General features: G+C 38.3%; 2 protein-coding genes across 2 annotated transcripts in view; one reads left to right on the top strand and one right to left on the bottom strand.

Annotated features, from left to right (window-relative positions):
- The first annotated feature begins 3746 nt into the window (after nucleotides 1–3746).
- On the top strand, nucleotides 3747–6130 carry LOC139140076 (cytochrome c). Its single transcript, XM_070709083.1, has 3 exons — nucleotides 3747–3836; nucleotides 4811–5011; nucleotides 5295–6130. Exons 2-3 carry the CDS (start codon nucleotides 4825–4827, stop codon nucleotides 5441–5443), a joined length of 336 nt encoding a protein of 111 aa, XP_070565184.1. The 5' UTR covers nucleotides 3747–3836; nucleotides 4811–4824; the 3' UTR covers nucleotides 5444–6130.
- A 3804-nt stretch (nucleotides 6131–9934) lies between these two features.
- The window catches only part of LOC139140077 (DNA-directed RNA polymerase I subunit RPA2-like), a 36029-nt gene continuing 22540 nt past the window's right edge, over nucleotides 9935–23423 (bottom strand). Inside the window, 9 exon segments of the mRNA XM_070709084.1 lie at nucleotides 9935–10602; nucleotides 11913–12077; nucleotides 12626–12753; nucleotides 13260–13385; nucleotides 14437–14593; nucleotides 16724–16865; nucleotides 21290–21386; nucleotides 21907–22048; nucleotides 22645–22821. Of these exon segments, the coding sequence (XP_070565185.1) occupies nucleotides 10384–10602; nucleotides 11913–12077; nucleotides 12626–12753; nucleotides 13260–13385; nucleotides 14437–14593; nucleotides 16724–16865; nucleotides 21290–21386; nucleotides 21907–22048; nucleotides 22645–22821 (1353 nt within the window). The 3' untranslated portion in view covers nucleotides 9935–10383.

Consider the following 23423-nt stretch of genomic DNA (forward strand, 5'->3'; position numbering starts at 1 on the left):
GGGTGACACAACGCCACGCTCCGGGATTGCTGCAGTTCCCGGAATTTTGCGTAGAAATCGCCCAGGTAAAGCACAAGCGCTCCTCAGGCTCAGCTGGGAAGTCTGCTAATAGATCGATTTTCGGCTCGATCTATCGATCCCGTAGTCGATATGCCCGCCATTGCAACCTAAATACTCACTTAGGTTACAGTGGCGGGCATATCGACCACGGGATCGAGAGATCGAGCCGAAAATCGATCTGTTTAGCAGACTACCCAGCTAAGGAGCGCCTGTGAGGTAAAGTCATGCGCTATGGAACCATACATCCTCACACAGTCGCGTGTGATTCGATACACGGTAGCCGCTGCATGGTATGCATGATAGGAAAATGGCTAATGCATACTACACAGCGGCCGCCGTGTATCGAACTGTGCACATCCCAGCTATAGCAGCGACAAGATCAATGTGAAATTGCTTAAAGTCGTTACCGAGAACTAAAGACAGGTTGTCTGAAGTATGATTTACGTAGGTTACAGTCAACCGCATCCCCAATCTGCAACCCTCCAAGACAGACGAGCTGACCACCCTTTTCGGTTTTTGTCACACTTTGCTGCCTGCATACAATATTTCAAGCACCTTGCATTTAAATACCATGCAGGGCATAAGCTTCTTTTTGCATACACTTATTGTGTACACTTTTTTCGCCAGGTGAGCATGAGGGGAAGTCGCCTTATCCCAATTTTCTTCCAATAATCAGTTTTGTTTTTGTTTGTTTGTTTGTTTGTTTGTTTTTAAGAGAAGCGATAACAAGTGTTTTGCCACGTGAAAATACTGAAATGCACAACCAACCACCGCCTCTATGGACTGAAGACATAGTTTTTTGGGGGGAGGAGGGACTGTAAAATAACAACTTTTGAAGGTGTACTTAAAATTTTTTAGGTTGATAGGGGATTATTAAAAAATCAGAGACAATTTTCTTGAATCCCACCCAATTTCACTTGATGTCTGTGAACTCGGGCATAATACAACAGACAAAAGACTCCTAAATTTTTTTAAGCCAAAGGGGCATTTTTCCCTCCTGGAATTTCTGATGATGAATATCGTCATGGCTAATCGTCTACAACATGAATAAAAGTTATTTCAATATTTGAATTTCTAATTGCTCTGGGAGAACGCTGAGGGATCATCCAGTTTTCGAACTTTGGCAGGGGTCAGCATTGTATTGCCATGCTTTTCCCATAAAAGGAAAGGGTCAGCGACTTTTTAACGGGCGTAAGGACCAATCCCCACCCGGGGAGGGGCTCGAGAAAGTTAATCCCCTGGGCTCTTCGATTCCGAACCCCCGTAGATTTTAATGTTGTTTTCCAATGCGCATAAGTTTTAAGGGCGATGATATGAAGACGTTCGATGAAATATCCACATAGTAAATATTCAAGTAACATAAGCGACTCGGGGTTCTGTTCGTAACACTTGACTTGTATATTGTGATGTGCCGGGCTAAAAGGCAGGTAATAACAATAATGCAATAATGCAAGCGACGTCGACCAACAACGGCGTGTGGCGTTATAATGTAATGCTCCTAGGGTAGGTTATTCCTAGGGTTACGGACTGAGGAAATATCAGATATAATATAATAAATATACAGATTAATAACTCACAGTTTGCGATGAATTCAAGTTGTGTATCTGGGTAGCATTTCAAGATTCTGCGATGCTCTCCCGATGCCATGGTTGATAAAAGATGCATAATTGTTCACCACCCCACTCAAACTAAGATTTTTTACATCACGCTTATTCTCCAGTGCTATTCATATTTCTATCGTGCTCATGATAGTTTTTGAATATATCGGCTTTGCCAAGTCTAGGGAGTTTTGTGTCGATGCCTCTAAATATATTTTAGGAGCATGAAGCTACGGCTGCGAAACTGGTTGGGTATTTGTCACCGAATCAAGGCTTAAGCATCTCATAGAGGATTATTGTTTTTTATAGTGATACTCCGGGCAATTTTAATTACTGCTTTTTGTCCTTTAACCCTTTCACCACCATGGTTTGTCCCAGATCCATTGTTTTCTATGGTAAAGTTGGACCTGTATACAGGGAACTGGGGGTGAAAGGGTTAAAAGAAGGTAATCATTAATTCATGAGTATCTGAGGCTCCAATCCCGTCCTCTGGTAGTTCCGATCACTTAAAACTAAGCTAACAACTGCACAAGTCTCAAATTTGAGTCCTTAGACTTTTGAGACTTGCTGTGTCAAGCCTAACGATGAAGTGATTTTTCGGTGATCCAACATGCCCATTCCGTCCCTAGATACTCTTTGTTATGTTACAGCGTAAAATCAAAACAACGGCCAAGGGGTAGACATTCGATGTCCATGGGGGCGCTTTTAAAATAGGAGGGATTCCAAGAAGTTGCGTTTGAACAACAAATTTCAGCCGCAGAAGGAAGGAAAAGAAAAAAAGACTCAAAGCAGACACGAAAACAGAAAATGTACAAACATAATACCTTCTGTCATTTTTTAAATTTGAAACGCGCCCTTTGGAGCTCCAATTTCAAATTAATACATTTCATTGCATTTTTTCAGAAGACGTTCAGGCTCCGTTATGATAAATATTATTATTCACACTTTTCCTAGTATTCACATTTGATATTTTTATAGTCTTACTTATAGTGCTTCAGGTGCAGGCCACACCTCTTTACGGCTAATTCGTGCCCCATACATGTATGACAGCAACCGATTTCGTCTGAGGCATCGCTTCCTCAAGCATTGAGTTCTAAATTATTCATTTATAAAACTATTTGTTTCCATTGTACGAAGTAAAAATTTGTTGCTGAGCATTAAATGAAAGTAAACTTTTATCAAAAGCACTAGGAAAACTGCTGAATCAACATATTTTGCAGGCTTTATGGTACAGATAGGCCCTGCGTGAGATGCTTTGTGTTCCCGGCGTTGTACGGTCTGCCGGATACTCAAAGCATCTTACGCAGGGTTAGGTATAGATGTTATGAGTGATCTTGTAATTTTACTTCGAAATCCAGTGATTGCGCGCGTTGACACCACTTTTTGAGTGTTTTTCAAAATGACTTTTGTTTCTAAGTCTTTTGTGAAAGTGTCAAGAAGCTGTTATACTATAATTTCAAGGATGTTTTCTACGTGTAGACTTATCTTATCATATCATGTACCATCAGAGAAGAAAGCACAGGTTCCTTGCAAACTTTGACTCACAAGGCAAGCCATGAGCGCAAGTTTTATGTAGAACTAGAAGTTCCTTTATGCTAGTTCCTTTAGCTTGAAACAAAGCATAAAAAATCTTGAAAACAACAAAATGTGATCTAGCATTGGTGCACCACAGGACTAGTCCCATGAGTAGATGGGCTGTGACGTGCGAAAGTGGGTATGATAAAGTTTTTCATGAAGATGATTTTTCAGGTTCATGGGGAATTGGCGGGCCGGCCATGATAAAACGCCCCCTAACTGTCAATAGGGCTGTAGCATTTACATTGTAATTTTCGATGGTTAGAAACACGTTTACACAGTTTATACCGCGCTTGTGTTCAGTTTGTATACGTATAACGCGTGTGACGTACGCAACATTGCGTCACAGAGCTGAAGGTCTGAGGTGCTAGCTAGGTGGTTCTCGGATCTGATCATTGATAGATTGAGTCACGGTCATTTTCGGTCAGACTATGCAAATTAGATTGTCATGAATAAACCAATCCGATGTCCGTATAACCGGCGTTTTCCATTTTTGGAACTCATATGTCATAGTGTATCAGTACGCATGCGCATTATATGACCTCGGATAAAATTTCAGATCCTGCTGAAGATCACGTTCTGCGTCCTGTGCGTAAAATTACTGTAAGTTTTTACAATATTTTTCATCGATATCAATGTCTAACGATTACATCCACTCTATACTATAACTGTTGTCAAAATGTTGAGTATTTTTGGAGTCAAATATGATGTACTTTTTTGTTTAAGGCGAGAATAGTTCAGTTGCTGTCGCGTGACTGGTTAGAGTGTGGCGGTTTCGCCGGTTCCACAGCCTTGGCGTACGTGCACGTTCGTCAACCCACCTCCTTCTTTCGGGTCAGGGTCCGCTTTTTATTGTACGAACGTTTTCCTGTTCACTTGACACGCGGTCGCTTGGTATCATTCGACAATATTCAGTAAAAAATCTGTAACCACTTTTAAGGAGGATCACTGCATTTACCATACTACTGTACTACGTATCGAGCGCGAGACATGACGATCGACCCTATGGGCCTAATGTACGTGAACCTCTTTTAAGTTCTACGTCGTCGGAAACAGGTTGATGTTCTTCAACAACTTGCTCCCTTCAGTGACACATCTCTTTACATTCTTGTTTGATCCTCTACAGTTTCATTCAAACGATAGTTTTGCCATATACCGTAAAGGATTTTTTACACTTCCGTCACATGCATACATGGAAACCACATCAGCAGAATGGGGTCATGACGCGCATTGTGACGTCACAGCCATTCACACTATTCATACCGAATGTACGCGTCCAAAAATTTATCGTATAAATGTATTTGAAGGTCATTAATGATGTCAGATATTCGGAAATCACCGTGTTTCAAGGAAATTAATTCTTTTTATTGACCTTCTCGACCAACAAAGACATTCGCCATCGGATTTTATAAGCAACGCAATAGTAACTTGTATAAGAGTGGAAGGTTTCGTAACGCTGACATTTGTGAAAGTGTTGCGTAAGCCGTAGCCGGGATTAGTCTGGTCGCGCTCACACACCTCAGTCAGTCACGCACTCCACGTTGTCTCACCGTTGTCACTCGCCTTCTTCCTTTCAGATAATCATAGCAATATGGGTGACGAAGTTCCAAAGGGAGATGCCACCAAAGGCAAGAAACTTTTTATTCAGAGGTGCGAACAGTGCCATACAGTGAACAAAGGAGGTAAACACAAGACTGGGCCAAATCTCCATGGTTTATTCGGCCGGAAGACAGGCCAAGCAGCCGGTTTCTCCTATACGGATGCAAATAAGAACAAGGGTATGTATTTGTGGGTCGTCACTGAAAGATTCGTCTTGGGTGAATGCTTGTAGAGAATTAGCAACGATGTCGATGCAGAAATGTATTGTATATTGTAGTCATAATATGTTTGTTGCAAAGTAGTTAAAAATAGTAGATCAATCTCAGAAATATTTCAAGGTTGACCTAACAAGCAATGCCAAATGCAGCTAATTAATACTACATCAGACACATAAGAAGCACATTATACTGTTTGATCTTGTATATAAGTGTTGTGAGTATGTACAATTTACTCTCTCATCAGGTATCACCTGGGGTGAGGACACATTATGGATCTACCTTGAGAACCCCAAGAAGTATATCCCCGGTACGAAAATGATCTTCGCCGGTCTCAAGAAGAAGAAGGAGAGGGCGGATCTTATTGCGTACCTGAAGGAGTCTACAGCAAACTGACCAGAATTGCACCATTAGTTGTCACCAGCAGAGTTCCCTCAACCATCCCATAACCTTGGCGATTTATACAGGAACTACAGAATTTATTTTTGTGTGTGTGCAGCTGACTTAAAGACGAAGTGTTATCAAATTGCAACAATTCACAAATGTGCGTCTCATGGATACCGGTCAAATCACAAGAAATAAAAACCTCTGTTAAAAGAGTTGTTGATTTTATTGCTTTATTTTACATATTAAGTGTAAATTGGATATGTCAAGGACCCAGCAACAGTTTTATAAATCACCAAGGTTAGTATCAGCCAAAGCCAAAATTTATTTATGAATGTCTGACAAATTTTAGGTTTCAAAACAATAACATTAACCTTTTTATTTGATGTGAAAGGTAGCTGCTTAATGTGTGTCGTGTTTGTATTTATTCTTCTCAAAGCTTGTTTTTGGAAGTTGAGCCAAAAAAGAGTAAAGCATTATTTGAAAGAGAGCCAAAGAAATGGGAAAGTCCTGGGATGTACAGTTTTTAACTTCAACCCCAAATTTAAACTTTGGCATGTACAGATTGTAATCGCTAGATATGTCAGTGATGTTTATTTTTTAATCGGTGCTTTTTAGAACTTCAAGTTCTCAGGACACACATTTTGTTTCTGTACAATTCCAATAATTAATTAAATAAAGATTGACCTCAAAATGAAATACTAATGTGTTTTTCACAGTATGCCTACAATTGTTTTGTCCCTTTTATGAGTTTTACTTCTCTGAAATGTGAGTACATGAAGGTTCTCTGGAAGTCTCTTTTGTAGTGTACTCAACCTTGTCAAAGAATACCTGTTGCACATGCGTTGGAGCCTTACATTATATGCATATAAAGACTTTCAGCTATTTGTCTTTCGAGGGTAACTGCTGGCCCTACCAGTGATAAAAGTGCAAAGGTCATTTAGGTCACTCAGGGGAAAGGTCACCCACAATGGGCCATTGGCAGAAGAAACCTGTGTCACCAGCACCCTTATTCATCCACTGTACTAGGTGGAACCCTGATATGTTTCTCGCTGACGAATCCCTTAACATTTTAAATCTTCAGTTCTGTTGCAACAAGCATTCTTGGAAACTTATATATGGTAACCATTTCCTTTATTTGCAATTGTCAAGTAGTTTACAGTGATTGATTACAGTGTTAGTCTGATCATAGCCGTACTCAGACTGCAAAACCCAAAACACATCTATGTTGTCCTAATATTACTTAGCAAGAGTTTTAGATGAAAAAAGCCTTGGTCGTTGCAAACACTAATACATATATAGAAGCATAGATGGTAGAAGAAAGTCTAGTTCTTTTCTCTATTTAAGTAGTTTGGAGCGGCAGACAGGTACATATACATTTGATTATGAAAGGAAATTGATTTTCTCTTTGAATGATTTTCCAAAGCCTGTAGTATATCTGTAGTTAAATGATATGGGCCACCATTGGCATTCAACCAAGATCTTTTAGCGTCATTGCATACAACATCTGATCATTAAAAAAATACACAAGCAGGCTGACAAAGGATTTTGCCTTTGTCATGTGGCCTCCCATAAATATAACTCCCAACGCAATGTTAGTTACTAATCTAGCTGCAAGGTCATGTTGAAGGTTTAACAACAGCTACAATCAACAAAGCTGACAATACATTGTCCTGCAGTGAAATTCCATGCCTTTCATTCCAAAGGGGAAGTTCTTCACGTTTAGGATTGATTAATAAACAAATGATTTCATGACATTCTTCCAGAAGGAGATTCACAGAGAACTTCTACAACTTATCTCAAAGCTAATGCTCTAGTCACAAGTGATGTACATGTACTTCAGCATGCGGATAATATCAAGGGCATGGTAGCTGCAGTCGTAGGATTTAATACCTACAGTTGTTATCATTGCTGTTGGTTTAATTTTTTTACTCACTGTGTTTATGCAATTTAAGTACTTGCTGAGGAAGGTCCTTTAAATGGATTATTTCTAATTTCGTTGTCTTTGTTGGACTTATTCCCCGTTCGATGTTCACAAATGCAAGACATGCAATGACTTCATTGAAAACTGTGAAGCTTATCATGCAACATACCAGACATACCAACACATACTGGTATGTTCTCTTCTGTATACCATGACCCATAGACAGATCTGAGATTTGTACAGTTGCGCAAACAGACATCATCGGTCTGTGACTGTAGTTAATGGCATATTGCACTACTGCAGTCCATTGTAGGCTACTATTATGCCTTCATAAATCTACCGTCACATCTAGGGTAATAAGCAAGTGACCCATCGACAGTTTGCAGAACATCCACATGGAATATCAGGATGTCTACATATGCATTGGTGCTGATTCAATTTTGGAGACAACATTGATTTGAGAGCACATTAAACACAGACTCAGCTTTTGGCTCAATGTGTCCTTCGGCAGTATGCATTGTCTGCAGATGCCAAGATTTTCACCGTATCTATTCCCTCAATCATCAGAACAAAACACTGTACTGGCTTAGAGGATCCACCAGTCCACAGCATCGTATTACAGGTTTGATAGATTTCAGACTAGAGTGCTACTGTATGTGAGAAATGTCTCGGTGAAAACACAGTTCCATTATTTGAATGACATCCTCACCTGTATTTTAAAGGAAATTTTTCACCATAATTCTTTCAAATGTCTTAACAACCAAAATGTAAAATGATTTCAAATTGGTGTACCACTGACAGTAGTCGTGATAAACATTGTTGCTTGTTGAAATTTTAGATCCTGTGTGTCGTGTCAGATGAGAATGTGTATACAGCAAGGTCTGGCAGTTGTTATAGTGTGACAGCTGTGTCACTGACCTATGTTACAGTGGTGACCAGTAACTGATAAGCATCTTTTGCATATGTGCAATTTACATAAAATTTGTTCAAAAATGTATTATCTTCAAAAGAGAAAAAGTCTTCAACAAGTATTTTGAATGACGAGAATTCTCTACACTCATTCATAAAGTATTTGTATCCATGTGGAATTTTCCCACTCCAAACCTGGCTTTACTGGCTCCTCTGTCCTACCTTACTATAGTCTAGGATCTTGCCTTGGTTTCGGTATATGATATGCTTTTAACCAAAAACCTACCTACCTAGGTTTTGGTTGAACTATAGTTAATACTGTAACTGAGGAGAGTTCCTAGACAAACCTTACCAGTAAACACATGGACATGTAGACACATTGTAATTGCTCTGTATAATTTAGTTGATATGTAACTAATTTTTATCATACATGACCAATTTGCATTTTTTTCTATATCTGTCCTAGAGAGGACAAAGAAAGTTCACTGACCTGTTTGGAGGTTGTCAAGATGACAGATGAGGAAAGTCATGGTACACCATACATAAAACGTCTCTTCTGTGAATATTAAACACAATTTGCAGATGTGTGGCAGCAATGTGTAATTTATCTTCTATTATTTTTATTTCCTCTTACCAAAATGAGCATAGTATACCCAGAGTATACCGCTTTATAAAACCTATTTTTTCTGGACGGATGTGTTTATGCACTAACTTTGTAAAATGGTTTGAAAACAAGAGTCTTTTAAAGGATATTCCTTCTGAATCTGATCTTGACATTTAATTTGTTGTGCCCCTTGGCCGGCAAGAATGGGCATTGGTAGTATTCCTCTACTACCAAGTTATATAAAACTTGACAAGCTTGAAGTATTAAAGAATTTGAGCTTTGTATGTTATTTTTAGATTGGTGTTTGAGATATTATTTGTTCAAGAATATCAATCTAAATAAGTACTGTGATATAGCACCTATAAATGACTTGAATCTCATTTCACAACTTTGGCTTGTTGGAACTTAATTCATTCAATCAGAGTACAGTGAAACCTGTACTTAAAGACACCTCTAATCAGAACACCTCTTCATTAAGGACAGATTGATCAAAGGAAAAGCTACACTTTGAATAGAATTTCACCTTTCAATTAAGGATATCTGTATATTAAGGACACTTTTTCCTTGCCTGAAGGTGTCTTCAATAGACAGGTTTCACTGTAATTGACTTTGGAATTTGTGTCAAAGGTCGTATCACAAATCACACCCGCCAAGAATAATCATCTGGCAGTATTCAAATGTAGGTCATTTTATTGAATTGGTATTTTTTGATCTACTTTTTAATTCCACACTTGTTTTTAAAGCTTATTGCACGGGATGAAAATCTGCTTAGATACATGACGCTGTCAAACGTTGACGTTGAACGAAGACAAGGATCATAGAATTCTTAGGAATATGATAGAGCCACAATTGTCAAGATGATGGTCTTGTTCATTTTAGTTAGGGTCTTAACTGATCAACTTATGTACAAAGTAAAGAACAGCAATATGACACTATGCTACAGGTGTGAATAGAAGAGGCAAGAGGTAAAAACTGGTCATTTAAGTTATGTGACCTACTTCTTGCCCAACAGGAACTGAAACTTATTGCCACTACAGAAGTCATAAACTAATCACTGCCACATCAGTGTAGTTAAAGATTATTTCTTTATTGCTATAAAACTGTTATACATATATTACAGCCAGCCAAACATGACAATTGTGCCTGTGGACAGGCAGCCATTTGCCTTCCAATAGAGGATGTGGCAATGTGCTGCAAGATAACTCAATGCCCACGGATGGGTTATGATATATTTTTTTGCACTGTTGTTACATAGTTTCATATAGAAGTGTTGGATCCAGCTTTATTTGTCATGTTTTTATTTTCTTTCTGATCTAATGTTGAATTTTGTAGCTCTTGTATGGGAGGCAGTCCAAGGATTTGTAGTTCTGCTGTTGTCATCAGACTGGTAGCCTTGGCAACAAGTCCAGGCACAAAGTTCACAGCCACCACACACTTCCTGGATGTACATGTTCCCTGCACTGACATTGGAGGAGCACAGTTGCATGCAGCGATGAAACAAAAAAACATTTACAATCAGTTTACATCCAATGTTGTCTTTATGTTCATAGCAGCCAATTCAGCAAGTAAGTATCTGAACACGTAAGGCACTGAGATGATCTGGATGTGATCAGATGATTGGCATATCCTGCAGTACCATTGAGATGACGAATTTGAAGAACCTCCTTCAAGTATTACAGATTTCTTGTGTTGTATTATACCCTGTAGACTGCCACACTTTGTACACAGTTGGGTCTAGGGAAAGAAAAATGAGGAAGGTATGATCAAAAAGACAATTTATTGTTACAGTCCTTCTCTAAAAATTGTTTAAGATAGAATTTACCTTGGGGACAGATATTTGGACTCAAAAAATTTTACAATTTTCGGGGGGTTATGATCAGGCTCTTGAAGTACGAAAAAATTTCACCGGTTCAGTTTTTTAAGAAAAAAAATTTACTTTCCCCATAGAGTTAACCCAGTGATGGAGGCCATTTTAAATTTTAAATATTGGTAAATATTACATAATTTGTTTCTCTTGTACCAAACTTTGCCCAGTGACCCCTGATTTTTATTCTTGATTTGGTATGAGACTGGTTTGAGTTTCACGGAGAAAAGTTTGAGCAAAAGTTTAAGTCTTACATTTCAAAGTGCATACTACCCCAAGTCTCACTTTTACAAAGACAACATATAAATTATTACATATGTACCACAGATTACCAATTTGTTGGCAGCGAAATAATGTTGGTATTTTCACAGTCAGAGATAATATAGTCCCTCTATATTTTTTGCATTTTTGAAAAAACTGTGACACTTTTCTGAGTATTTTAGCTTTTGATTGAGCTAATTATCACTGCTTTAAATATTTTACTAATTGCTTGCTTTCAGCAAAGTATTTCACGTGTTCTATCAACTTCAGTGCATTTCAGAAACAGGTCACATGCCATTAAATGTTACATAGAAAACCATGGTAAGAAATTATTTCACGCCAAGGTCACCAGTACTTTTTCTCGCTTCGCTCGGAAAAGTACTGGTGGCAGAATACACCGTATCCCTCGGGAAATACCTTCGGAACTTTACAGAGTGCCCTCCAAGGCCATGGGGTTCTGTCATAATACGCAACCTATTCGGAGCCTGCTATTTGAGTAGTTCCTATTGCTGTATAGAAATATGGTGTGGGACTAACAAGACACTATTCCTCCAGGACAGAAAATGATTAAACAAACTGTCAGCTAAGAGTAACATATGAAAAAAAGTTTGGCTCTATGAGAATTTTTAATAATCATAAACAGAATATTTTTAATTCAGAATTAGCCAGCAGTAAATATAATGACACGGAAAATTTTGATATATACACAGTGTGTTCATTTTTGTCAGACAATGCATAACTTTTGTTGTTATTTTTACAGAAATTCCTTTCATTTATGATAGGGAATACATCTTTGAATTTCCCCTTTCAAATTGCCAATTTGCAACATATTTGAAAATATTTTGGCAACCATTGGTATACATCCTGAGCCTGACAAAGACACACAACAGAGACATCTTGCAAAATAAAAGAGGCCTACCACCGAGTTGTCGGAACAGTTCACAAGTCTGTCTTGCAACAGAAATGATGTGCCGTGTGAAAGAAGGGCATCACGTTCCATTTCACCGAATCGTATCCCGCCAGCTCGTTTCCTTCCTTTGACTGGCTGATGAGTCAGAATATCAATGGGACCAGTTGTACGCACCTGTGGAGAAGTAAAGAACAGCAAGGGGATGTTTTCACAAGAACATTTCAAATTAGAGAATGTCTGGTGTTGTTTGTGTGAGCTTTCCCATCCCAATAAGTACTGTTTATATCTCAATACAACAGAAATAACACCAGCTGATCACAAACTAGCTAACCATTTCTCCAAAGGGGTCCTCTGCTTCAGACTACATTTTAAATCTATGATATTACATGCAGAGTTTACACATTTCACTTGATATTTCTTATTAACACTTCATGTCTTTCAAGAGCTGTCTTCTTTTTCGGTTTTATATGATATCTCATTTAAACAATACTCACAAGATTGTAGAATATTTGATTCACTCACAGCCACATGACAAATTCAACTTTCCTTTTAGAGGATGTTCTTCCATTTATTTACAATGGAAAACACCCTGAGCATCTGATTGAGGACTACTTAACCCTTTCACCCCCATTTCCAAGTACCTAGGTCCACCTATCCTCTTGTAAACAATGGAGATGCACCAAAGGCTGATGAGGCAGGGGTTGGTGGTCAAAGATACTCACCTGAAACTTGTCTTCCACCATATGTCTGAGTCTCTGATAGTAGACAACACCAACAAAGATGTCCGCCTCTAACTCCCTACCATCAACACCACTGTACATACGTTCATTGCCGTAGTAATTGTAACCAGCTGTGGGGTGGAAATGAGTCAAATTTTAGCTTGGATGGCTTGCCAATGCAAAAAGAAAGAGAATGTGCTGTTGATGCCAGTTGTGCTATATCCTTGCGTGATCAAGTTACAGTAAAGTATTCGTTGATATTTCTGAATCAAGTTTCATGAGGAAAGAGTAACTTTTTGAGTTCAACATTTACTTTTACTGCAGGCCAAACTTGTTATTTTAAGCAAACAGAGTATATCTAAGTCCATAAATGTCAAAATTTTGCTTTCTGTTTATTAAATCTACCAGATTGACAGTCAGAGGTCTAGTAAGACATATACCACTGTGGACCTTGTGAAAATCAAATTTGTGTTCACATGCAATATTACTGTTAGGTTTGTCACTGCTAACTAGATAGACTTTTCTACAGTTGAAAACTTTTTTCCAGGCTGCATGTCTAGGGCATAACAAATTGAGCTATAAGACGTCCATCAAACCTTTGTCTTATTGCACTGACACAAAACACCACTGCACTAACCTTCCTTGAGAAGTTTACCAAAGTAGTCAATGGCAGGTCTGTCTTCAGAGAATGTAAATGGAGTACCATCATGGCGGAGACCGTGTAAAGATCCAGATTTTCCAGCCATGCTTTCAATCATCATTCCTGGAATGAAAGAATATTATAATATGCTTGGCTGGAATCCGGCAATCTGATTGGCTGGAGCCGGGGTTAATATTCTCAACAAGAAGACCTGCGCGCCGCGTAACATTTTTGAGCTCGCGCAAATTTCGAACGCCAACTTGAGAGTTCAACGCGCCGTAATGTCGAACAAGTCTATGCAGATTGTTTTTGATCGTTAAATTTTAGGCTAGTGCAGCTTGACGAACCAAAATATGAAGAGTTTCTGTAAGCAGCGGAGGCTATGTAACAACAAAATGATTTTTAAAAGTTTTTTGAGCGTTTTTTAAGTAAAATTCTTCAAGTTCGATGTCTAATCGCGATATCGATGCGTTGCGTAACCGTAGTTTATGAATGCAACTGTGCACGCGCGCGCGTTCTGAAACGTTCTTTTTTAGAGTTTGTATGAGGCTGGGCGCTCCTGAACTGTCGTTCCAACTTCGGCCCTAAATAACGAAATTGTCCACTTGTTTTTAACTTCAACATATTATAATGAGGTTATAAACGGTGCGCTCGGGTATTTGGTTGCGGATATAAGACCTCTGGGGTGAAAATTAGCATATTTGGGTGAAATAATCACCTCGCTTCGCTCGGTGATTATTTCCCGCCAAATATGCTAATTTTTACCCCAGAGGTCTTATATCCGAAACCAAATACCGTCGCTTGCCGTTTATAACCTCTAAAAAGAAAAAGGTGAGAAAGAAAAGTGTAAGTAAACAAATAACAAAAATTTGAGCTTTGTCTCAACACATCACTTTGATTGATAATGGGTTTCATCAAGTCTTATGACAGTTTTTGTCTCTTAATATCTGGAGTGTTATGACATCATACAAAATAATTATATGATTAATTAAAAAATATAATGAAGAAGAATTGGTTTGTACAATACAAGTTGAAAATAAATGTTACATTATTTGTATTTTTCCTGTCACTGTGTTATTTTCTTCACTTTCCAAAACTTTCACATGATGTCTTTGTTCAAGTGGCAGGGATACAAAATTTCAATGGAAGATGGGCGGTTGCTGGTTCTACCTACCTATTGTCATTCGTGAGGGGAAGCCGTGGGGGTTGAAGATAATATCCGGTGTCATCCCACTCTCTGTGAAAGGCATGTTTTCAGCTGGCCACAGCTGACTGCATACACCTTTCTGGCCATGTCGACTTGAGAACTTGTCACCAATGGTTGGATTTCTCTGTGAATAAAAAAAATCATACGCATACATGTCTTTTGACCCATGATACATGAATGAAGAAAGTATGTGACAACTAACCTCTTCATGGTGTAAATAAATTGAAAGCATACTATTCCTTGAAAGAAACACCCATGTCGTAAAATCTGATTGTTCTTACTAGCGTCAAATCATATCAAGAAATCTACAAAATACTAGAAGGGGCAGATATAGATTTTTTGTGTTTTTTTTCGTACCTACTTTTTGCTCTCCCTGGCCTTTCGAAATTGTTAGTAAATTTACGAATTGGGTTCAAAAAATATTAGTAAGCACAAATTATGTTATTCTGAACCCACCAATTTTCAACAAGCACTTCTGGTACTCAATAGATGATTTTAAGGGGATAAAATGATGAATGATTTCATTATAGACAAAGGAAAATGAAAAATCCCTTTTTAGTTTTTTTGACAATGAACACTCATATTTTGATACGCATTTTCAAAAGATCCATTGAATAACACAGTACATCATGGGTCATGAATGCTTGTAACATTGAAATTTCTTCCTTGTCTCAATAAAGTGTGTAATTTTGGTCAACCAGCCAATGAATGTTATTCAATTACTCGATCTTTATTACACAACATAACATTTTCAAGTATATTGTGACACAAATCATAACTCCCTTTGTGTGTGTAGTCAGTGGTTGATGATTATATATATTAATATATGAAGCGGTCATTAATATTATCAAATATTATCAGTGTTTGCACAAGTTTTAGATGCTAGAAAATCTGTCCCCTGTTTTTCATATTTGGAAAGCTCTGTTACTTTGAAAGTATGCATGTCATCCATAGGTACTAGGTGGTGCCTCTATAGCTGCAGTCATTATGCCATGTTCATCTCTAAAATTCTTTTAAAACAACCACTGATCGGAACATTTGGCAGTCTGTGGTTTTGCACAAATTTTGTCTCATCTCAATCAAATTTAAGTACGCAAACTGAGACTGTGATCCTGCTAATGTTTTCTTAGAGACAGTTACACTTTTAAAACGCTGCAGATGATCGTCATTTATTTTTTTGTCTGGATAAACTTTTTTGTCATGGGACTGTGCACAGCATTTTCTCTGGCTCATAGAAAACTATCAGTATTCATAACATTTGCTGAGACAGTTTCTTGTAAAATATTTTGAAGGAAACCTATTAAAATTGGCAAGCTGACTGAAAAATTCAATTTGCAGATCGTCAAATGACAAATCTATGACATCTAAGATTTCCGGCTCGCTTCCACCTCCATGCACAGACAAACACTTTGCAGTACATCGTTCAACCATGCGCGGTCCGGACTGCAGTTCTGCTGTAGTTCGACTATCTTTCAGGCTGACTGTTCTTGATCTCTTCTAGCTCGGCGGTTTCATTGTTTCGTATTTTTTTCATATCAGTTGCCGTTTTTATGCCCAACTTTCTTTTCCAGCTGAGGATACTATGAATTATCTAAAAGCATTTGTAACTGCCCGCTTCCCTCGATCCGCTTCAACCGTCCATTCGGAAAGTTGACAGCATGTGAGTGTTTGGGTGTCTCGAAACTACCGTAATGGGATGGTAATGCATGACACACCACTATAAGAGTACAAGACCCGGGGATCTTGAAACCTTTTCGCGCATGCTCATGTTATCACAGGTCAAAGTCCAAAGCTTAGCTATCACCATGTGTCGATGCGCCGATGATAGGGGCAGCGTAGGTTTTGAAAGACGAGATACGACAGTATTTCCCCGGAATTCACAATCTTGACCGAAAATCAGGCTTCAAAAATAACAAAATTGTTCGTAAATGGCCGATCGGGCATTCATTTTTTTTCGTAAATTTTCATTTTTGTTCGTAATTTACAAACGTTACGAGCGACAGCGAGAGCACAGCTACTTGTTATTTTACCTACATTCAAAAGTTGAAATGAAAAAATTGTTTTTTATCTTCTTTGACAGACAACTCCTTATCATGAGTTGGTGCCATGTTACTTTGCCAAAGAATGACAGAATCAACATAGTGGGTGAAATCTGGGGATAATGCTAAAAGGACAAGGAATACCAAAATATAACATTACAATGTAATTATGCAAACACCCTGATATCAGGTTATTAATGACTGACTAAACTGACCTGGATTCTGAGGATGATGTAGGCCTTCTGACATTCCTGGTTTCCGAGATCATCACCGCATAGTTTGATATTATCCACAACTGCAACTTCGTGGTGTCGGAAAGTGATCGTACGAGATTCTCCGGTCTCAATGTTTATGTATCTGGGGAAAAAAATTACACTGGTTATAAACAATGCAATTTTGAGTTAAATTTTACTGTATTAATACTTTGGATAACTCCTTATTCTGCTTAAAGACAGAGTCGCCAAGAGGTTCATAGCACATCTTCTAGTGAAAGGGAGATGCCTGTCAAAGGAGGTATGATAGTTTTTATATCTGGTAAAGATTTAGGAAATAACCGAAAGTAAGCCTATCAACATGTAATTAGTGCAAAATGTAAAATGGATGAGTATTTATTTAATATGCAAATTTTATTTATTAGCCTTGTTTTGATATTAAAATTTTAAGGTAATGATTCCTTTTTAATGACATAATGTGGAATATTCATGTATTGCGCATCTTGCATTTTATGTCCATATGGATGTCATGTACTCCAGAAATTTTGAAGGGATGTCATGTGTTCCTAGAGAGAAATTTTGAAGACAATGACAATGTGACAAGTTCACATATAGGAAATGAAAACTCTTACATGTTCTCTTAAAGGCAGGGGGAGCCTATAAATACCCCCTATCTCCCTGGGGATTCATAATCCAACATGAGTGGCACATGGTAACAACGTCAACGAATGCTCCCGAAAATCTGGATCTTTCAACAACCATGGTGTAAATTAAAGCACTGTTCCAACATATTACGCTTTGTGAATACTTGTGGCATCACCCTGTTGGCGAAATTCTCTCATTTTTTCCATTTTAAGTTGATTTTTTATGCCAAAACTGCTTCGATGCTGTGTTCGAAGCGTCCAACAAACAATAGATGAAAGCATTCAAACAGCTGCCAATCACGAGGGGACGCGGAAAGGTACAAACGATCAAACATTTGTTGTGTACATCGGATCGATTACGATGTCAACAATGAATAAACGATTCTTACCACTGAACGAAAAAACTTGACCAACGGTTACTGAACACGCGCCTCAATGAATTCAGACACAAACGGACTACTTCATGGTTTCAAGCAGATTGCCTCTCCCTTTTTGTTCGTTGATATGTGTACCTGTAGGCCTATGAATGGGTGATGTGTGTTGACCTGCAGTACGATATTTTACGATAGATCGCTTTTGGAAGTATGTTGTGGCCTAGCCCTGCGTACGATGACGTGTATTCCCGGCGTTATACGGCCTCCCACCACAGCTCTGCTGATTACCATGGACAAAACCGGCAACATGCGGATCCAATTTGGACGGAGCACGAAAAACTACTTTCTAACTGTTTTCGGCCGAAATCAACTCGATTCCGATCTACATGTATGCAGCCTACCCAAACCACTCAACCGCTCACAGACTGCGAAAAAAAATGCTCTCGTGACGTCCAAAACCGTTGTTTGCTCGCGATGCACGGTCAATGGCTCATGCAGTGGACAGGCATTGGATACGTTCATGCCACGATTACATGTATACAGGTGCCCATGAGCTTCATTATTTCCTGTCGGGTCGGGGCGATGAAACTAAATCGTGATTGATTCATCTCTGTCGGATTTGACCAAAAAGAGACACTTGCCATAGATTATAGCATCAAATGTTGACCGTTCAGACTGAAACATGATAAAAGGTCTGAAGATCGCCGTGATCGGTGATGTCTTTCTTCTCTATACGTTTTTCTGAGCTAGTTTTTTACTAATTGTTCGAGTATTAGCTGACATTTTTTTGAAAACTTAATCAATTTTTCTTTCCAACCAGGGCACAACATTACCTGTTTTACTTTCATGGTAACCTAGGATGAATTAAATCGCAGCTTAATAGACTCTTATGTTCTTCCTCGATTGTCTGTGACTGATTTTGCAGTCCCAATATCGATATTGCGTTCGCACTCGGGTGTCTTGAAACTTACGTCATTCACTGAAATAGTTTTCGGACAAACTCAAGAAATTCGACAATTACTAACGAATAGTCGGCAAAATTTACAGAGATAAGCAATAATAATTATGGTCATTTTACCGTCTTTTTTACCATTTTTGCCGTCTTTAGCTAAGCGGACTCGTTTGACGGAAGCAGTATATAACGATCTGAGTTCCCATATTTTTACCCTACCGTACGAGTGTAGTATTCGAATGAGTGAGATAATAATCTTACGCTGTTCGAGTGGTCTGGAGATTTTTATAATATACAATAAATTGACCTTATCAAAAGTACTCTGTTTTACATTGCTTGGATATTGATATTTTTTCCGTACGTTTTGACTGTTGATTTGAAGTCTTTTGATTCTCCATTGTCAGCAGCACATGTACGGTTACAACCGTCATGTGATGATCAGAGTGTGTTTGTAAAGTTGTCGAGAAGTTGTTCAGAAGAAAATCATTTTGTATTTAGAGGCTTCAGTTCGGGATTTTTCAAGATAAACAAATCATTATACATTTCCTACGTCTTTGAAACGGGGATTACGGTAATGTGATGAATGTGATGAAAATTTGTGAACGTCTTTGCAATGTGTTCCCACGATGAGTGTGAACTGATTCTTGTTAGTAAAAATCGTAAGAAATGGTCCAGTGACCGTGATAAAATAAACACAGATGCAAAACCATTGCGGAGGAAGATAGTAAGAAATTCACATTGCAATATTTGCTGTCGTATTTCTCAGCAGGAATAATAAGTTTTTACACGTTGTGTATAAGAACAGCAAGCAGGTGTTCGGCGGTCAATTGCTTCTATCATAATGATCTTGATCGCAGCTATTTGGCGAGAAGACAGCGGGTACTTATAATCTCGCAAAATTATTGATATCATGTCTTTGTGTTAAAAATTTTCGATTGGAGGCAACTCAAATCAACAGCCGTGATATATTCGGAATCGTGTTCTCACTGGACACCGAACTGCTGCTATCAACAGTACGATATGTACCATCGGCGGTAACACATTGGTCGTAATCTTGTCTAATTCTGCCCCGACGTTTGTGCCGTCCAGAAATTTCAAAGCTAGATATTTTCACCCTGACATATAATACAGCGACCTTGCACACTAATGATCATTCACTGTCTCTGTTGTGGTTTGTTGGTTTTTTAATTTGCTCCGTGGCCCCGGTAAGATTTTTTCAATGCGATACACAGTTTGAAATTTTTTCAAGGTAAATTTAGTATATTCCCAGTTTGTGGGGTAAAGTTTTCTGGAGTGAAAGTTTGAGTTGACGCTGATAGAGTAGACGTCGAGCCCGGCACAGCTGACTGGGACCCGGTCGGTTGAGGGTCGTTTAGTCCAGAAACCTGCAGCAGAGTTCTGTATGATCACCGTTCGGCACTTGGGTGATTTTTGGTCAAAGTAATGCAGTAACAATGTACGCCAGATTCTTTGTGTTGTTTTTGTCACAACCGTCATACGCGTATACGGACGGTTTTCGATTAAAAACGGTAGTAATATCCAGTGCTCGTAAATGCGTGCAAAATTTATTCAGTGACTGTTTACGCAGCAGTCGTAAATACGACTAGGATTTACCTCCACGTAACAACTGTAAACATCGCATCAACAGTCCATACAAAATTTTGTGCTGAATCGAGGGAGATAACAATTGCGGTAGAAAAGGTCAGTCCATCATCCGTCAAAGTTGTTGATCGGAAAAATCTTCACTGAGCGCCAACTACTTGAGTGGCTGTTATAGTTGTACACGTAGTTCTGTGGGCTTTCCACTGTCCCTTGTTACGAGTTATTTTCAAAGTGCGTCAAGCTACGAATATTTTCATGTACTGAGTTACAGACATCGGTGAAGTACCGGGTACATTGATTTTGTTCAAAACCACTGCCTGTTTGTTCCTCGTGTTGTTTTTTGTGTCCCTAACGTCGACTGGCTCTATGTGCGTACAAACATAGCAGTCGGGATTAAGATTTCCTGGATAAATAGATTTATTCCGCCTCTGACGCAAAGATACACACTGTTTTACATGTGCCACTCCTAGGCCCTGGGATCGATTTCCATACCTTTAAGATAGTTTGCGCCTCAAAAATCAAAGACTTAAAGTTTTGCTCAAACTGTCCTCAATCAAACTTTCAATTATTCTCTTTAAAACTCAGATAAAAATCGGGGTCACCATGCAAATTTTGGTACCAGAGAAACACATTTCCAACATTTACTGATATTTCAAATTCAAAATGGCCACCATCCCTGTGTTATCTCTATGGAAAAGAATAAAATTTCTGATTTTCACAAAACTAAGCCAGTGAAAATTTTTTATACTCCATAAGCTTCAAAATGCCCTTTTGAAGGACTTAAGAGGTCATATGAGAGTTTGCATTGTCAGATTTCCTTGACATGACCACATCATTATGAAATATACTACTACTTTGAGTACATACTGTGGCAGAAAAGCCACCTGAATTTGGGCAAACCCTGTCATGCAACTTTATTTACATTTGCGAGGCATCACACTACATACAAATGTGAAGGGAATGCAAGAAACAAACAATACAATATGACGTCTCTTACCCACACAGCGGATCATCCGGCTGCAGAACTGCTCCAACGGGAGGGAAACCATCAATGTCAAGGCGACCTTGAGTTCTTCTATCATCAGGCAGGCAACCTGAAAATGAAGTTATCAAGACCATATATTTAATAACCAGTACACTACTGGCTCATTTCGAACATCCATGTAAAACAGTAAGATCCTAAAGGTTAGCCATCTCAGAGAAAAAAGATGAGTTACAATTGTACAGAGGTACCAAGAAGATCCTAAATGACTTTTGTAAACACTCCATAAGTAAATTTTTTCCTTAGATTGAAAAATGCAACAAGTTTAAAACAAGGAAACTGTTAGAAGTAGAATTTAGAAACGGAAATTCAAACCATTGAGGATGACAAATTCAAAGATACCATTGAGATTTCTTTGACCTGTTATCAAAATGCATCAATTTGTCAAAACAACTAATTTCCTAATGAGCTTTGAACAGTTTCTGAAAATTCATCATTTGCCTTGAACAACATGTTTGCAATGAGTTTCAAAATTTTCTTGAAATTATTTATTTTGGCTAAAACACATTATTTTCTCATATCGCGTTATGTCATCACATGGAAAACCCCAGAAGTCAGCATTAAAATCTCACCAAAGACATGTGAAACCCTCTTGCTTTTATCACCAGTCATTTTCTTCAGATCCACTTCCTCCGTCTTGTAAATAGTGCCGTGTGCAAAACCTCTCTCGTAGGATGCTTTGTTGAGAATCATGGCATCTTCCATATCGTAACCCTGGAAACCAAAGCAAGCAGCAGCTATCCAATCAAGACAATATTTGTACTACGGACCAGAATTGGCTTGTGAGAAAAAGAATGGCTTGATTCATTGTGTTGGTAAACAGAAGTACTAATATATGTCAGGTGTGCGGTTATCAATGATTTCCCAGAACTATGAAATAGACAAATATGTCATATATGCTTATGGCCCAACGCTGATATGTAATCAGATGTAGAGAGGTCAGACATGCTAATGACCTGAACAAGCTGTTATAATCACTATATTTACAAATCCTCACTACAAGGGACGTCATTTCAGTAAGGAATTGCACGAGTCAATTCTGATGAAAGTCATCTAGCACACAGCATTTCTACAGTAATTGGTATTTTTACTTTATCTCATTTTTTTCACATTCTATATAACATGCCAGAGAAACTACAAACATTAAATAGTTAAATGAATGTGATGGTTTTGTTTAGCTTGGTATTCACAAAATACTTGTTCCAGTATTATGTCATACTTGCTCCAAGATTATCTCCTCTCTTAATATACACAGTGTGACCATGTCCTCAAAAATGTGATTAAATCTCAAATCTTTGACAGAAACTCACTGTGTATGAGATAACAGCAACCACAGCATTGGTCCCCACTGGGTAATGATCAAAGCTATAGTGATCATATGATTCTGTTCTCACTATGGGACTCTGTGGCGTTTGTAGTCTGTAAAGTTTATTGTCCGTTCTGTGCTGGTAAGTATATACTGGGGTACCCATTGTCTGCTTTCCCATCTGGAAAAATGTAAAAAATTTACTTGTAAAAATGTGATAAAAATGCTGCATTGAAGATTTCCAATGAAGATTGGTAAAGTTGTAAAGTACAGTCATACCATGATTGCTAATTAAATTATTTTGGCAAACTTCCAGGTTTGAGTACTGGTGCTTTTTGAAACTGGGGCCCTCTGTATTTGGGTCAAAGGTCACCTGGTATGCACGCAACTCCAACTGATTTCAGTTTTTGAGTAGCAAATGCAACATGTATAATGGCACATTTGGGCATTGTTTACTGCTGATTAGATAGATTACAGGTCACAGGTCAAGGTTATATGTATGAATTTTAGGATATGTTGGTTTTTGATGTCTGCTTCACAAGTATATTCAAACCTGTGACGCAATTGTCACACTTGAAACCATTGTAGATCTCTATTTAAAGTAGCCATTTTTCTGTGTGACAACATGCCACATGAATAAGAAATAGTAATATTGTTTATCAAGGTGTATTAGAAAAAGATTCAATTAATGATGTACTTCTACTAGTCAGTCACATAGATGCACCACATGATAAAACCTAAATGGTCTAGTTTTTGTTCACAATTATCATTTGATTTGTCTAA

This window comes from Ptychodera flava, chromosome 9 (assembly GCF_041260155.1).
Source record: "Ptychodera flava strain L36383 chromosome 9, AS_Pfla_20210202, whole genome shotgun sequence".
NCBI lineage: Eukaryota > Metazoa > Hemichordata > Enteropneusta > Ptychoderidae > Ptychodera > Ptychodera flava.

What these genes read in the sequence shown, in the direction of transcription:
- LOC139140076 (XM_070709083.1), top strand. Translation starts at nt 4,825, where the DNA reads ATGGGTGACGAAGTTCCAAAGGGAGATGCCACCAAAGGCAAGAAACTT. An exon ending in GGATGCAAATAAGAACAAGG is followed by an intron (nt 5,012 to 5,294) that starts GTATGTATTTGT and finishes CTCTCTCATCAG; the next exon opens with GTATCACCTGGGGTGAGGAC.